At 43.4% G+C, this 16,724-nt stretch overlaps 1 protein-coding gene and 1 pseudogene across 4 annotated transcripts; both read left to right on the top strand.

Moving 5' to 3' along the window:
- The first annotated feature begins 2,490 nt into the window (after nucleotides 1-2,490).
- pisd (phosphatidylserine decarboxylase) lies at nucleotides 2,491-16,674 on the top strand. 4 transcript variants are annotated; one of them, XM_012920508.5, is made up of 10 exons: nucleotides 2,491-2,512; nucleotides 2,621-2,726; nucleotides 3,061-3,095; nucleotides 3,202-3,338; nucleotides 8,826-8,960; nucleotides 9,051-9,152; nucleotides 13,951-14,074; nucleotides 15,432-15,581; nucleotides 15,660-15,820; nucleotides 15,982-16,674. In XM_012920508.5, exons 1-10 carry the CDS (start codon nucleotides 2,506-2,508, stop codon nucleotides 16,219-16,221), a joined length of 1,197 nt encoding a protein of 398 aa, XP_012775962.1. In that variant the 5' UTR covers nucleotides 2,491-2,505; the 3' UTR covers nucleotides 16,222-16,674. The 4 variants fall into 4 exon arrangements, with proteins under 4 accessions (XP_012775962.1, XP_024658763.1, XP_076742313.1 ...); XM_024802995.2 differs by lacking the exons at nucleotides 2,491-2,512; nucleotides 2,621-2,726 and adding an exon at nucleotides 8,236-8,380; XM_076886198.1 differs by lacking the exons at nucleotides 2,491-2,512; nucleotides 2,621-2,726; nucleotides 3,061-3,095; nucleotides 3,202-3,338 and adding exons at nucleotides 4,474-6,729; nucleotides 8,236-8,380.
- On the top strand, nucleotides 9,159-11,628 carry LOC143419451 (uncharacterized; annotated as a pseudogene).
- Nucleotides 16,675-16,724: the final 50 nt, after the last annotated feature.

The following is a 16,724-nucleotide window of genomic DNA, read 5'->3' as shown; positions in this document are numbered from 1 at the left end:
GATGGGAGGTCAGACAGTTTGTTACCATGACAAAATAGGAAATCCTAAAATTTACACATTATCTGTAATCTGTCAGAGGTCTCTCCGGCATGTCTGGGGTGAGTGTGGGTACGTATCTACCTGTGTGCTCACATGGCACCATGCCCATGCTCTGGTCCCACCTCCATCACTCATGAAAACAACCTGCTTTACCGCCTCCATCTAAAACAGGCTCAACACCCTTTTCCTGCGGAGTACGTTGGCTTTCACTGAGCTGCAGGACACCACCTGATGAATCCAGCAAAACTACCTCAGAGACCACAACATCATCAAACCTCCATCCTCCTCCACTCCAGGCTTCTGTCCATAAGAGTCATGATTGGAGTCGCTCGGCAGCTCTGAGTGCAGCTCAGAGACAGCGTAATCCTGAAGCACCCCTGCAGGATCCCTAGGAACGCAGCTGTCCACAAACACGCAGACTGAAGATTAATCTTTGTGTCATCAATCTGAGGCTTGACAGACGACTGATGTGATGGGCCGCAGCCAGAGAGGGAGAAGGTCTTCGCGGCTTCTGACCTGCTCTACGAAGTTCACATCCTGCTGGCCGATCCTGGTACCCAGGCCGTATGTTTGATACCACTGTTTCCTTCTTTGTATCTACTCAGATTTTCACAAAAAGTAATTAAAATTGACAGTTTTCATAAACTCTCAAGGTCTCACACCAAATAATAACCAGATAATCAATAATCCTCAGTCTGTTTACACTGATTATGTTGTTGGCTGGTTGCTAGTTAAGATTTTCACTGATTTCACACCAATAATAAACTACACCATCACACCACGTGACTCACACCATGTCACTTGGATAAGACACCAGCAAGCTGAGGGTTAACGTGACTGATCCGCCGATTGTCTTCACATTAAAGCCCCTCAGAGGTTTCTGGCTTACTTCCTGTCTATGGATGAACCGCAGCAGTGTCAATCTGAATCCACTGTGGTGCTGCTAGAGTGAGCAGGTGTGGAGCTGTGGGCTCAGTTTGACCTTCTGTGGGCGGTCGGTGAGTACGAGCAGGTGGAGAGGGGGGCGTTTTGAAGGCGGAGCTGTAGTGGATGAAGAGCCCGCTGACATATCTGTCCCAGCTGTTCCAGGTGATCGGGAGACCCGTTTGTAGTGATGGGCAGATGAAGCCCCATGAAGCACTGAAGCTTTTCATCCAATTGGTTCACCCCAACGCGAAGCTTCATGAAGCTTCATTTGCTCTAGCAGGACACCTACTGGACGTAAAAATAATAGCTGGCATGAATTTGAAGAGTGTGGCATTTTGCACACAGCCTGTAAATGTCAACAACAAAAGGAGTGTGTAAAACATGTATATTGTAGTGATGGCAGTATACTGTGTATATTTATAGTGGCAGTATGGGAAATGATTATTTGGCAATGCTTGAAATGGAAATTATCATTTACTGTGAGGTGAGGTGTGGTTGGGGTGTGGACAGTGGTTGTGCTTTTGTAACGTTGAGGTATGGACAGCTACACACTGAGGCTTTGAGCCTCAGTCCTGCCTGTTCACATTTTATTCTGTAAAAACTAAATTTTCACTGCTTTTATGACCTTTTTAGTGGGGAGAACATAGCTAGGATTTAATGATTTAACAAATCTTTTGAATCCTTTGTCCTCCACAATGCTAAATGGCTGGGAGTCCTCAATCACCATGCTGACCAGGTCTTCATCTATTTGAGATTGTTCTCCTGAGGAAAGACAATAAAGATAAAGCACAAATATAAATATCACATACGTAACTTATAACAGTTGTATAATATTGTTATATCATTTAGTAACATTACTGCATCCTATATTATCATTGCATTTGATGGCTCACCTGGTCTTGCTCCACAATCGGTGTTCCCCTTATTCTCATGCAAAGCTCTGTAGTGCCTAAGCATGGATGAGGTGTTGCTGTTATATCCCAGCTCCCTGGCACATAGAAAACACTTCACCTTGTACAAAAGTCAAGACAGCTCAACATAAATTGTATTGCACCATCAGTATCATGAAAATACATCTTCTGTAGAAATTTACATACCTTGTTGGGAGGAATAAGATCAAAATGTTCCCACACAGGGGAGGACATCCTCCTCTTCTTAGCTGGCTCCATTCTCTCCTGACTTTCCTCACTCTCATAAACCTCCAAACGGTCTCCAAACTCTCACTAACCGCAACTCTCCATCAAACACCCACATTTTTGAATGAAGTCTGAGGGGTTTATATCGCTGTCATATCTCGCGGCAAAGTTCGAACCACTTCATGAACCAGTCACGTGGTACAGCCGGGCAGCGAGGCTTCGGACGTCATCATTTTCAGCTCCTCCCATAAATGAAGCAAGCCTCGATACGCGCTTCGCGGAAACGCCCCCTCCATTACTCGACACACGCTCCGAAGCCTCGATACAGAACGTCCCATCACTACCCGTTTGCTCTTTAGGTGAAGTAGTGTGGTCCAGAGTGGGAGCATGTTTGGCTATCAGGATGTTACGTAATTGAACAATAATTACATCTTAAAATCAATAAATCGTCTATGATCGTTTAAGCTTTTTAATCAAGAATAAACCGAAATACTTGTGTTTCCTCACGTGGGACAAAGGGGGAGCGGGGCTTCGTTCCAGTAGTGCTCTTACGCACGACGTCATACGTCACGTCCGGAAACACAAGATGGCGGCGGCCTTTCGGAGGGTATGGAGCAGCGGCAGGTATTTATCTGTTCTTCATCTCACCTGTTTATAAAGGAAGAGCCGAAGAAGCTTTTTGGACTACGATGACCTGGATGTCCGAGAACCTTCACACACATACATTCTTTTTAAGCTTTTCAGTGTCGCTTTCGATAATGAGTCATTAACCATTTAGCATCTTTGTTTTCTGAAACTCAGAGAGACCAGAATTTTAAGTGTCTCGTTCATTTAAAGCCACTGAACGTGTCAGGTGTCCACTAGGGGCGATACCTGTGCTCTCTGACGCTGAACGTCTCATGTATTGATCACTGATGTGATCTGATTGATCAGTTTGAGTGTCCTTCCTGTTTTTCAGAGTTTTCTCTCAGAGCTGCAGACGCTTCAGCACAGGTGAGCCCCCCCACCCCAAAACTGGAGAAGACAGAGCTCTTCAGCTGTTGTTTGTTTGTGGATGATGTAATCTCTGTAGTCCAATCGGCTCTCGTTGTCTCTTCAGGACGTGGGCTTCTGCCAGGCCCCCGGCCCCTGCCCTTCCTATTGGTGACTGGTGGTGGTTACCTTGGTTACAAGCAGTACCAGAAGTGGGGCCAGGGGGAGGATGGAGCCCCGCCCCCTGTGGCTACACCCACACAGGTAAAGTGAAAACTTTCTCTGATGTCTCCTCACTTGCCTTGTAACACTGAGCACGTGCAGTCGGACTCACAATGAACGCGGCGTCAGTGCCTTTTGTTTACCTGCGACGTGTTTGTAGCTCTCATTTCTGTGATTGGTCGGTGGCAGCATGGGAAAAATTGTCTCTGCGAAGTAAAATCGAGACGTTCGGCTGTCAGGTGGAAGATGCTGATTCTGGTCATCAGAAACAAAACGCTTGAAATTTTTTGAGTTTCTCCCCAAATAAATTGACTCAATAAAATCTGTTCGCCTCATTTCAAAGAAAAAACTCAGAAACACTTAAGGACGACCTACTCGCGCAACGTTTAAACAACAACTCCACAGATATTTAAACATTTCTGTGACAGCGGCGACAGGAAGCATTGGGCTCATATTGATTGAGCTCCTCGATGATTGAAACACTTTTTAAAAAAAATTTAAATTCACAGAAAAATGAAAATCTTGAACAGGAAACAAACCAAATGTACAGGAAGCAGTTCCTCGGGCCTTCGGTTTGTTCCAAACTTTATTTACAGTCAGAGCGTCGGTTCATTGATTATGTTTACAGAAGAAAGAAGCCTTTTATTTTTACAGTAACTGAAGAAGATAAAATTAGTTTTTTGATTATTTACGTGATTTTAAACACAAACGTATAGATTCATGGGCCTGAGGGGGGCGCTGTGGGTCCATGGTTTGATTTCCTGCTCTCCTGGTCTGCATGGCAGAGTCCTCAGGTCAAAACTGAGCCCCAAATTTCCCCTACGGTGAATCAGAGTGAACCTGTAAATGGACTCATTCTTACACATTCTTATACTCTCTCTCAGTTTTTATTGCCACTAGTCATTTTAAAGCTCTTAAAAAACCTTACGTTGTAACTAAAGTGTCTGTGTGTGTGAGACTGTGTTTAGATTGTCTCTCTGTTTAAAATCATATCCGGAGGATTACAGCATAGTGGTGATCACATCATCAGCGGTGCTTGTGAAGGTTTTGATGCTCTGAGGCCTCTGGAAGTGTTTTGCAGCCGCTGGCGTTGGTGCCATGGGCTCGTGGGCTCTCACTGACGACAGGAGGACTTACAGTGGCTCAGTAAGAATTCATGCTTTTATTTTGAAAGAGATGCAGGGGGTTTGTGGAGCCGTGACAGAAACGATTAAACACTGAAATGTGTCAGTCAGAAGGCCAGCTGTGTCAGCAGCTGAGGATAGGTCAAAGGTTGCTGTGAGATGAAACGTGGTGTGATGGCGGTCAGCGTTACACAACAGTCAGTTATCAGTTATTACAGGGAATCTATCAGAGGACACAAACAGCCCATAAACCCTTCCTCCTCCTCCCACTCTGAGCTTAAACTGGACTGTCACCTGTTCGACTGACTCCTCCCCCTCTGAACCGCTGACATTATGCCCTCCGCCTCCTATTCATCACTGTAGTTACCGAGTTGAAATAATGAAATACTAGTTTTGATCTCACGTGTCAGTAACACCTCACCTGTGTGCTTGAAGGCTCAGGGTGATGATGTAATGATGATGCGATTCTGCTGAGTTTCTTTAAAAGTTACTCTGTGATGACAGAAGGCAGACGAGCTATTGATTATTGACAGTTGATCTATAAGTTTGTGCTTTAACTAACCATTGGCTGATAGAACAGGACACCTCACTTCCTGTTAAGATCAGCTAACCCACAGGTGTCGAACTTCAGGCCTCAAAGGTCGGTGTCCTGCAGGTTTTAGTTGTCCTTGATCCATTGCAGCTGATTTAAATGGCTAAATTACCTCCTGTCTTGAAGTTCTACAAATCCCTGGTAATGAACTAATCATTTGATTCAGGTGTGTTGACCCAGGGTGATATCTAAAACATGCAGGACACCGACCCTTGAGGCCTGTAGTTCGACACCCCTGAACTAACCTGTCACGCCTGCCTCACCTGGAAGCTGCCACATTCACCTTTTAAAAAAACAAAACCTCAACCTCAACATATGGTGACATCACAGCAGGTCAGCTGGTTGGTTGGTTATCTGGGTGAAAGGTGATGTTATGTCACACAGCTCGGTCACTCAGGCAGGCCCCGCCCCTCTCCTCACGGTTGTCTTGCTCTGATTGGTTGGCCTGTGACTGGCACAAAAGTCTTTATTTGCAGGTTTAATGATCAGGCTTTTTTCATTTCTGCTTTTAAAAGAAAAACACAATAATTTTAATACTTTTTATCAGAGAATAAAAATAATTAAATAATACTGACAAAATAAATTTAAAAATAATAATAATAATAATAATAATAATGGATTGCATCTATAAAGCACTTTTCTAGACCCTCAAAGCGCTTTACAATTCCACTATTCATTCACTCTCACATTCACACACTGGTGGAGGTAAGCTACAGTTGTAGCCACAGCTGCCCTGGGGCAGACTGACAGAAGCGAGGCTGCCATATCGCGCCATTGGTAGGTGGTAGGTGAAGTGTCTTGCCCAAGGACACAAAGACCAAGACAGACAGAGCAGGGGATCGAACCGGTAACCTTCCGGTTACAAGATGAGCTTTATTTATAAACTCTTCATAAAGTGTTGAAATATAAATTTATTTCAGTTATTTTATTTGTTTTGGTGCAGATTTGTAATTTAAAAACAAAAAAAATTAATTGAAATAATAGTTTTAATAGTTAAATAATAATTTCATTCCAAACACTCATTTAAAATAATAAAAACTGTCACAATTTGATCAATAATTTAACAATGGCTGTTTCTTTTTTAATAAAATTTTTTAATCTTTAATTTTAAATTTTATCCTCAACAAAAGTATTTTAACCATTTTTCTGTTTTAATTCCTCAAACATGGAAAAATTACAGGGAGGAGAAATATAACAAAACAAACTTTTAATTTTTGAGTGTTTATAATCTGCATGAGTGTTTTCCAAAATAAAAATGATTTTAACCCTGAGAATAAAAAATGAAGCTTTTATTTAAGATTCAGTGTGAATGGATGATCAGTGATTAATGATTGACAGTTTCTTCCTCCTTCATGCTATTAATAAACAGAGGAGGAGCTGTTCAGCGTTATGCCCTCCTCCTCCTCCTCCTCCTCTATGCGTTCCTCCGTCTCTCTCTCATTTCTCCGTCTGCTCTCCACGGACACTCCTCTTTCTCTCTCACCTCTTTAACTCTTCGTCATCCTGATGTGTCGTCGGCCGGTTCGCTCTCCTGCGACGGCGTCTTCGCCCAACGCTCGTTCATGGTGAGGTTTTTCTCTGGTCGCCGTGGCGACAGGAGGCGTGGTGAGAGTGCCCTGCTGCGGCAGGTGAGGCGGCAGAGGCGAACTCCCAAAGGAGAGAGCGAGAAAGATGGAGGAGGGCGAGGAGTGAGGAGGAGAACGACAGCACAATTCAGGTGGGAGAGGAAGTAGAGAAAAACTTTATTTACACAAACAGTGAGTACAGTTTCATTTAGAAGCACAACAGGAAGGGACAGAGGATGCCGCTCAAAGTTTAAAATTTAACGAATCAGATCCACAGATCAGGAAGTGCAGGTAATACTCGGGCCACCGTCTTCACAGGGTCAGAAGTAATCCGACGGTTGATGTTATTCCAGGACTCGCGAAGCAGAGGTGATCTCTGAATTTTTATGGTTTTCATGTTCAAAATATGAGGCCCAAAGAGACGTTAGTGCAGGTGAGAGAGGCCATCATTGATCTGAAACACCAAAATATAGCAGTCACAGAGCAGAAACTTTTTATCAGTGTCCCAATCAATAAACTCGATCACTGTTAAAAAGAATGAATCACTGATCAGCTCAGCAACAGACCTGAGAGAGCAGAGAGGGCACTAAAGGTGATGACAAAATTATTTGCATGTTCAGAAAAACAGCTTCACAACATCAGAAGTCTCTGTGAGGAGAAGGTCTGTGATCAAGAGATGCCGTCATGGAGGGAAACGCGGCGCTTACTAACCTCACTCAGGAAGATCTGACTTTAAAACATCTGAAAAATGATCTTTAGACAGACAAACAAGATGAAGCTGAACCAGAATGATGGGAGAGAAAAGTCCAAGAGCTGATCTCAGGCCAGCATTTCAGTAATTAAAACTGAAGGCAGAGAGAAGAAGCCAGCTGAAGGAGGAGACACAGCAGTCTGTGGGTTCTTCAGCAGTCAAACCGTTCTTACATTTAAATGTTGTTGACATGTCCAAATACTTTTGACCCTCTGAAAACAGGACTCTCAAGAGTCTCAGGCGTGAAAGAAGTGTGTGTGTGTGTGTGTGTGTGTGTGTGTGTGTGTGTGTGTGTGTGTGTGTGTGTGTTGCAGCAGGATTAGCATCAGTGGTTATCTAACTGGGTTTGCAGGTTAGCACAGGATCAAATGGAAAGAGGCTAACACACTAAGCTAGGCTAAAGCTAAAATAGCTGACCTGCTAAGCAAGCAGTCACCGTAGAAACCCCCCTTCCTAAACGCTCTCACGCACATTCATTGCTTACTTTCTCTCACACATACATTCGCTCACTCGCTTTCTCACACACACACACACACACACACACACACACACACACACACACACACACACACACTCTGTCAGACTCATGTATCCAGGTGAGCACCTTGAATCTTATTGGCTGAAGAATATAAAAATAAATGGCATCACTCCAGCTGCTGAGAGTTTATTTTGGGGGAGTTAATGACATCATGACATCAGTCTCCATCCCTGTTAGAATTCTTTTAGTGTTCTTATCTTTTAGCGTCTGCTCCTCCTCCGCCTCTCCCCACGCACAAGCCCCGCCTTCTCCTCACCTGCCTACACCCGCCTGTTTACATGACTTGGACTCATCAGCTGTTCTGGTTTATTTTTTTTCTTGTATTTGAAAAATATTCATGTTCACGTTAAATCTCGTTATTATAATCAGGCTTCAGGTCCCTCGTTTGGCTCTTCGTCACCGTCTGAGCGCGCTCAAGGGTGGCGTGAGTCGCCCTGCCGCATGGCGCCACCGGCCAATCTCCTTCCTGTGCTATATCCTGTCTGTGAGCACTCTGCGGCCACTGGCCTGCCGGGTAAGAAGCCTCTGATTGGTTGAAGTGCAAGGCGGGCAGCAGCCATATTCGTACATCCTGCTTCACCTCCTTTCCTGTCTCCTCTGATCAATATCTGCTCAATCGACCAGTTGATGCAGTGACGCAACATTTCCAGTCTGCATTTTGAAAATGAAAGCGTGAAACAATCAGAAGCAGAAACACAAACAGAACACCTTATTGATCACTGATAACAAACTTATTGATCTGTCCCATCGATTGGATTCAATTACCCTAAAAAACTGTTGGACATCTAAACTTTAGTCCCCTACCCCTATTTATCCATTCTCTTCTTACCCACGACTCCCCCAAAACTCCTCCTTTACTTTCTCTCTTTTTACTCCAGTCTATAGAATGACTCGTCATTTGTCATTTTATCCACTCATGTAAATAAATTCAAAGGTGTAGCTGCTGTTTCCTCCTACAGGTGGCATTGTACCGTTCCTTCCCTACTCGACTCCTCTCTCGGGCGTGGGGTCGTCTGAATGGGGTGGAGCTCCCCACTTGGCTTCGGAAACCCATCTACTCCCTGTATATCTGGACCTTTGGCGTGAACATGCAGGTCAGGACATGCTCAGTTTGTTTATTTGGCCATTTTGTTTTCTTTATTACTATTAAATAAAGTTTGTTTGTTCCTCTGTTTGTCCACCAGGAGGCAGCAGTGGAGGATTTACATCATTACAGAAATCTAGGAGAATTTTTCAGGCGACGCCTTAAACCTGCAGTCCGACCACTCTGCGCCTCCTCCTGCCTGGTAACCTGCTCCTCCTCCTGCTTAGACAGGGTCTAAACTGGGAGATAAACATGGTTAAACTGAGAGATAACGTTGCCGTGCCTCAGGAAAGTATCAAGAGAGCTTCAGTTGTTGCGCATGTTGTCATGTTACAGCCCTATTCTGAAATTCATTTTACATATATTACCCCAGAATGATGAAGTGAAAACAGTTGGCTTAAAATTACTGCAAATTTATTAAAAATAAAAGAACAAAACAAAAATGTAACATATACATAAGTATTCACAGCCTTTTCCACGAGACGCAAAATTGAATTCATGTGCTTCGTGTTTCCACCGATCATCGGTCACATGTTTCTACAGCTTGACTGGAGTCCACCTGTGGTAAATTCAGTAGAGTGGACATGATTTGGAAGGGCACACACCTGTCTATAAGGTACCATAGCTGAGTACTGTGAGTACATGTCAAAGCACAATCCAAGCCAGGAAGTCTAAGGAACTGTCTGTAGGATTGCATGGAGACAGATCTACTGAAGGGTACAGGAAAGGTCTCCATGAGCACACAGGCCTCCATCATCTGTAATTGGAAGAAGTTTGACACCAACCAAGCTCTTCCTAGAACTGGGCGCCGAGCCAATCTGAGCGATCAGGGTAGAAGGGCCTCAGAGGTGACCGAGAGCATTGCTCTGTGGAAAGAGAAGAACGTTCCAGAAGGACAACCATTTCTGCAGCACTCCACCAATCAGGCCTGTATGCTAGAGCAGGCAGACTGAAGCCACTCCTCAGTAAAAAGCACATGACAGCCTGCATGGAGTTTGCCAAAAGGCACCTGAAGGACTTTCAGACCATGGAACCAAAATTATCTGATGACACAAAGATGGAACTCGTTGGCCTGAATGTGAAGTGTCATGTCTGGAGGAAACCAGGCATCGCTCATCACCTGACCAGTACCATCCCTATAGAGAAGCAAGGTGGTGGCAGCATCATGCTGTGGAGATGTACTTTTGCAGCAGTAACTGGGAGACTAGTCAGGGTAGAGGGCAAGACCAACAGGACAACGACCTTCAACACACAGCTGAGATAACAAAGGATAGGCTTCTGCAGGACCATGCTGTGAATGTCCTCAAGAGGCCCAGACAGAGACCAGCCTTGAACCCGATTAAACATCTCTGGAGAAATCTGAAGATTTCTATGCGCTGATGTTCCTCATCCAGCCTGATGGAGCTCGAGAGGTTCTGCAAAGAAGAATGGGAGACCTGTTGGCGGTCTGGAGTTCACACTGAAAGCATTCAGAGCCTCGCTACGTGCTGCCAAACCAGGTGTTGTGCCAAGGTAGGTATCCCCGACAAAATTTGTTCCCCCTGTGTTGCGAGGATTCGCTGGGCACGGAGTGCGGATCTAGTTTACTCCACCTTCATTACAGACAATTAGACGTGATGTTTTAGTTTTGTGAAAAAGTGAAAAATGAGTGTTGTTAGATTACCATTTAGTATGAGGGTTATAATATATTTATTATTCTCACGTGGTATCAGACAGGATTATTTTAACTAATGAAGGACATTTTGCCTGATAATTATTTTTATTGTCCTATAACTTTACTGTATAAAGAGCTAAAACGTGCAAAGTTTCAGGAGTCATTATAAGAAGTGTTTGTGAACTAAAAATCAAGAATGTGAGATACTGTTTGTTTGTGATTTGGAGAGCCCAGCGTGATGCAGGGGAAACTAATTCTGTCAGAGATACCTACCTTGGGACGACACATGGCTAAACAGTTTCGTGGTTCGGAGAAAAAAAACCTATGAAAAACACTTCTTTTTTTTTCACACTTGTTTTAAGTTTTTTTGTAGAATTTGCACAAATTTCAGTCTCAGGTTAAATGTCAGACAAACAGCTTACACTGACTTGATAAAAGATGAGTGTTGTGAGAGGCCGTGTTTGCATTTTTTTGCACTGCTTTCCACTCTGGATGTCTATTTATTGTTAAGCTTAAAGGGTCCATTCTACAACCTGAAGTTGTTGAGTATAAACATAATTTTGTGCTGATATTGCACTTCTTTTTTTCAGAAACAAAGAGTTTTTGAAATCTGCATAAAATTGCATTTTAAATTACTATTTGAATGTTACTTTAAATACTTTGATTTTAAAAGATCAGTATTGCTAAACTGAAATATTTTTGGGTGCAGTGTATTTTTTGCAGACAAGTGTAATAGTGTTTTTTGTTTTTAAATTTTGGTATGAACGTATGCAAAATGCAGCAAGACATTTAAAAACAAAAAGTTTTATTTATTATAAAATAGACGGATTCGTATCGGTATCGGTAGATATCCAAATTTGTGGTATTGGTATCAGACATAAAAAAGTAGTATTGTGCCATCTCTATATTATTGTAGCGTCTAACTTACAATATGGAGCGCCTTTAGATGACCTTTGTTGTGATTTGGCGCTGTATAAATAAAAGTGAATTGAATTAATAAATAAATGCTGTTGCTGCTTCATACTTGTTAGGGCCCGAGCACTGAGAGTGCGAAGGCCCTATTGTATCTGCTCCGTTTCTTATTATTATTATTATTATTATTATTATTATTATTATTATTCAGGCGAAACAAGGGCCTTTTTGAGGGCCTAAACATGCTCAAAAACTCATGAAATTTTGCACACATGCCAGGTCTGGTGAAAAATTTTGTATTTTAATGGTTTTACATATGAGCACTGGGAAATGGCTCTAGAGCGCCACCTATGCCTTGTTAAATGCAGCCCTACGACCACATCGTTTGAGCTACATGTATGAAATTTGGCACACATGTGTATCATGCCAAGACGAACAAAAAAGTCTGTGGGCCCATTGACGCAAACCCAACAGGAAGTCCGCCATTTGGAAGAGAAGGTGACATTTTGGCTCTAATTTTGCCATTTCCATGCCTCGAACTTTTGCGAACTCCTCCTTGGGGTTTCATTTCATAACCTTCAAATTTGGACAGTGTCAACTACACCCTTGTGCCATGTTAAATTGCGGAGCTTTTGAGTTTTCACAATACTATGAGGCCGTGGCGCCATGGCGAATTTCGATGACTCGCCATGAAAATCTTATTGCCTCTCATTTTGTCATACATTTTCTGACCTTGACCAAAGTGAACACATATGATAAGGCTCCACCCCTGAACATATTTCAACTGCCATATTTGACACCAGGGACAGCGCCACCTAGTGGGAACAGGAAATGTCATGTTTTACACTTTGGGGTACAGTATAGTGATGGGTGACACCTGCAGCCTCAAATTTCTCCAGGAAAGCCTTAAGGAGTTGGCCTTGGGTTACAGTGAAAACTGTGACTTTTCGCGAAAGGGTGTGACCCCAGCAGCATGGCGAACTTTGATGTCACGCCATGAAGAAACAAATTAGTATAACTCAATGAAATCCAGTCTGATCAGTACCAGACTTTACAGGCATGATGTCAGACCCGCCCTGAACAGATTGATGTGCCCATTGTCGGAAATACGGACAGCGCCACCTAGTGGCAACAGGAAATGTCATGGCTTTAACTTTGTTGTACTGATTTTCACAGGTTGATCGTGGCCACCTCAAAAGCGGTGAATATCACCATCAGTCCCTCGTGATGCTTCAGTGCAAAAATTGTGACTTTAAACTGAACGGCGCACCCTGGTGGCAACGCGGTTCATCATGAAAGATGAAGTGGCTTTTGAGGGGCTTGGAAAGTTTATAGAGGCTTGAAATTTGGCACACACCTCCAAATGGATGAAGGCATTGTTGTTATGTAACCATTTTCCTTGAATAGCGCAAAATGGCTCCACAGCGCCCCCTACAATATTTCAAAACATCAGCCCCTGCTCTGTGTTTCATCTATGAGTCTGACACTTGGTAAGCTTGTGTAAGATATCAAGATGTACAAAAAAGTCTCTTGGAGCAATATCCCAAATCCAACAGGAAGTCAGCCATTTTAAAATTAATGTGCAATTTTGATGACATTTTCCCCTCTTTTCAGGCCTCATACTTTGACGAACTCCTCCAAGGGATTTCATCATATTGAAGCATTCTTCAGTGTGTGGAATCCAAAGACCTTTGTGTTGTTAAATTGCGAAGCTTTTTACGTCCAGGGAAACGGGGTGGTTATGGCGGCACTTAGAGTTTGAATCACTCGCCAAAAAGCAGTAATCTGCTGTCACTCAAAAACACAATGTCCAATCTCTCCCAAACGTCTCAGGTGTGATGAGACTCGAGCTTGGAAGTGTTTGTTATGCCATTTGTACATAATGGTTAGAGCGCCACCTAGTGGAACGACTAACTAATCATGAATGAATGAGTTGAAATGTTAGCTGGTGGTTAAATGCATGAATTCCATCAATGTGACATCAGATCGGATGTGCTGGTTTTAGGTGTTGGGCGTGGCTCGACGCGCCGGGGGTGCGAGGGCCCTCATAACGCTGCTTGCAGCTTTAATTATATTTGTGTTTTTTACTTTTTAATAATAAAAATAATTTCAGCAAACATTTGCCTTTGTCAATGTGGGCTATTGTGTATAGAATTTTTAGGTGAAAAATTAATTGAATTAATTTTGGAATAGAGCTGTAACATGACAACATGTGCAACTAGTGAAACTCTGTGAATCATTAAAGATCAATACATTTTGTGATGGAAGATAAAATCAATTCTATCGCCCAGTTTAACTGAAGCTAATGTGAAAGATACTGGGAGACGAAGTTAAACTTGGAGCTAGACCAGGGGTTAACCTGTGAGATAACATTAAACTAGGCAATTAAACTTGGGGGTTAACCTGGTTGTTTGGGGTCTCCGGCCTCTTCCAGACCTCTCCGGCTGATGGAAGGATCCTCCACTTTGGTCGCGTAAAGAACTCAGAGGTGGAGCAGGTGAAGGGGGTCACCTACAGTCTGGAACATTTCCTCGGACCACAGAAGAGGCGGTGCAAAGGTAAGACCAGACCGCCTCCATGTAACGGTGACCATATGTACAACTCACGTAGTGTAGTTTTGTAACGCTAACGTCAGATATATTTTATGTCATGTAATATACCCAATAAAACATTGCATCAAAATATATTAATGTGTTCAAGGTTCAAGGTTCTTTATTTGTCACATGTTATACAAGTATAACACACAGTGAAATGTAGCCTGACACGCTCCTCGACATGTGCAAAAATTGGGGGGGGGTGTAGAGGAAGAACATTATATATATATATATATATATATATATATATATATATATATATATATATATATATAGTATATACACTGGGTGAATGTGCAGTAGTAGCAGCAAGCAGGTGAATTCTGTACATTAATATGAATAGACATCTGACTATTTTACAGGATAGACAATATAAACATATTTAAAATTAAAGGAATTGAAATGTACATTGTGCCTTGGTTTAGTGTCTGGAAGAGAGTCCTGTCTCAGTCAATTATAGATGATGTGAGAGGGCGGGTGTGTGTGTTTAGGGCACGGATGGCTTGGGGATAGAAGCTCCTCTTGAGTCTCTCTGTCCTTGCCCGGAAGATTGCAGAAGTTGGAACAGTTTGTTGCCAGGATGGGACGGGTCCTTCAGTATCTGCGCTGCTCTAGTCCGGCATCTCCTGGTGTAGGTGTCCTGAAGCGGGGGGAGAGCAATCCTGCAGCAGCGTTCTGCTGTACGGATCACTCTCTGGAGAGCTTTTTGGTCCTTCACACAGCTGTTCCCAAACCACGATGTCATGTTCTGTGTGAGGATGCTCTCCACAGCGCCTGTATAGAAAATGTGAAAGGAATACATGGCAAATGAAAGTACTTATTTTCCCCTCCACAAAGTCTAATAAAATGAAAAGCGGGATCATGTGGGACCCTATAAAGGCTCAAAAACTAGTGGAAAAAATAAGGAATCATTAATAAATAATAATAAATAAAATAATGGAACTGGGAACTTCTTCGGCCCACCCGTCCACACAACTCTCCAGGTCCAGGCATCACTGAAAAAAAGGAAGAACACCCTGCCACAATGACCAGCTGACTTCAAAGTTTTTATGATTTCTCTTGGAAATGACATTTGTTCACCATGCAGGTGAAAATCCCCTGAGGTGTTGTAGGTTTGAAAACCTGCTGAGTTTTATATTAAGCAGGTTTGATAGAACTAAGATACAGCGACTTTCTGTGAACTTCACCTGAATGTACGTGTGACTCCTCGTCTCCTGACTTCAGTTTGACACTTTGCAGTCACACCTGTTGAATCCCTGAGGGCATCTTTGAGGTTTGTTTGTTGTTTACCTGTTTAACCCCGGCTTCTCTTTGTCCTCAGACTCCTCGTCGTCCTCCTCCTTCAGGGACGACCTCCTCTCGTCTCCCGACAGCGACCTTTTCCACGTTGTCATTTACCTGGCTCCAGGTGACTACCACTGCTTCCATTCGCCCACAGACTGGAGGGTGGAGCTTCGGCGTCACTTTCCAGGTGAGAGTGTGTTCACCTGTGCAGCCATGTGGTCTTTGCGCCCCCACCCTGACCCGCCTGTGTGTCCTTCCTCGTTAGGCTCGTTAATGTCGGTGAACCCAGGCGTTGCTCGTTGGATCAAAGAGCTCTTTTGCCTTAACGAGCGTGTGGTTCTCACCGGCCAATGGCAGCAAGGCTTCTTCTCATTAACGGCGGTCGGTGCCACGAACGTCGGTTCAATCAGAATTTACTTTGACCAGGTGACGTTACTTTGTGTTCCTGTGGTTTTTCTGCACGTTTTGTTTTGATCAGTTCTTGTTGGTCTTTCTTATCTCGTTCACTCTGTATAGTGAAATATTGATTAACTGATTGACTGATCGATTGATGGTTGGTTTTAACACTTCCTGTTTTAATTGCTCAGGAGCTTCAGACCAACACACCTCGTTACAGTAAAGGCTCCTTTCATGATCACAGCTACATTGCTGACCAGACGGTGAAGTTTGCTGGTGAAGGGGGCGTGGCCTTACAGAAGGGAGAGTCGGTCGGGGAGTTTAACCTGGGCTCCACCATCGTTCTGCTTTTCGAGGCCCCCAAAGACTTCAGCTTCAACCTGCAGCCTGGCCAACGAATCAGAGTGGGAGAAGGCCTCGGCAGCCTGTAATTGGATGACTTACAGGCTCAGGGGGCAGGGCCGGATCAGAGACAGATTTTAAGAGAGGAGTTTTAGGAATTCTGGGTATTTTTCTCTGCGGAGTACTCGAAATAGATGCTTATCACAACAAGCACGCAGACTCCCAGAATGCCTTGTGCCCGTGAGCGGGAAATGCCAAACCCCTCCCTCTCTGTCCCTCTCACTCAGAGACTCGAACAGCAGCTGAACACATTCCTGTTTGAATGTTTCAAACTTTATTGCTCACAGGTTTTTGTTAGCATCAGCTAGCTCACATCTGATTGGAGGCCAGTGATTGGTTGAAGGGTTATTATTACTAATTTGTCTCATTAATCTTGGTTTTTTTTGTTGTTTTTTTTGTGGGATTTAAATGTGACACCTCCTCCATTTTCTCTGCTTTTGTAAAAGATCTAATTATGAATAAAGTTTTTTTTTCTTTTTAAATAGACTGCACGCACATTCCTCTTTCTAACCTTCCAGTGGTCGCAGTGGCA

This window comes from Maylandia zebra, linkage group LG7 (genome assembly GCF_041146795.1).
Source record: "Maylandia zebra isolate NMK-2024a linkage group LG7, Mzebra_GT3a, whole genome shotgun sequence".
NCBI lineage: Eukaryota > Metazoa > Chordata > Actinopteri > Cichliformes > Cichlidae > Maylandia > Maylandia zebra.
Note: the sequence above shows the minus strand (reverse complement) of the source record. Positions and strands in the feature narration are given on the sequence as shown.

Coding starts and splice junctions, on each gene's coding strand:
- pisd (XM_076886198.1), top strand. CDS start 6,365: ATGCTATTAATAAACAGAGGAGGAGCTGTTCAGCGTTATGCCCTCCTC. Junction 6,730..8,235: donor AGAACGACAGCACAATTCAG/GTGGGAGAGGAA, acceptor TATTATAATCAG/GCTTCAGGTCCCTCGTTTGG. Junction 15,582..15,659: donor GCTTCGGCGTCACTTTCCAG/GTGAGAGTGTGT, acceptor CTTCCTCGTTAG/GCTCGTTAATGTCGGTGAAC.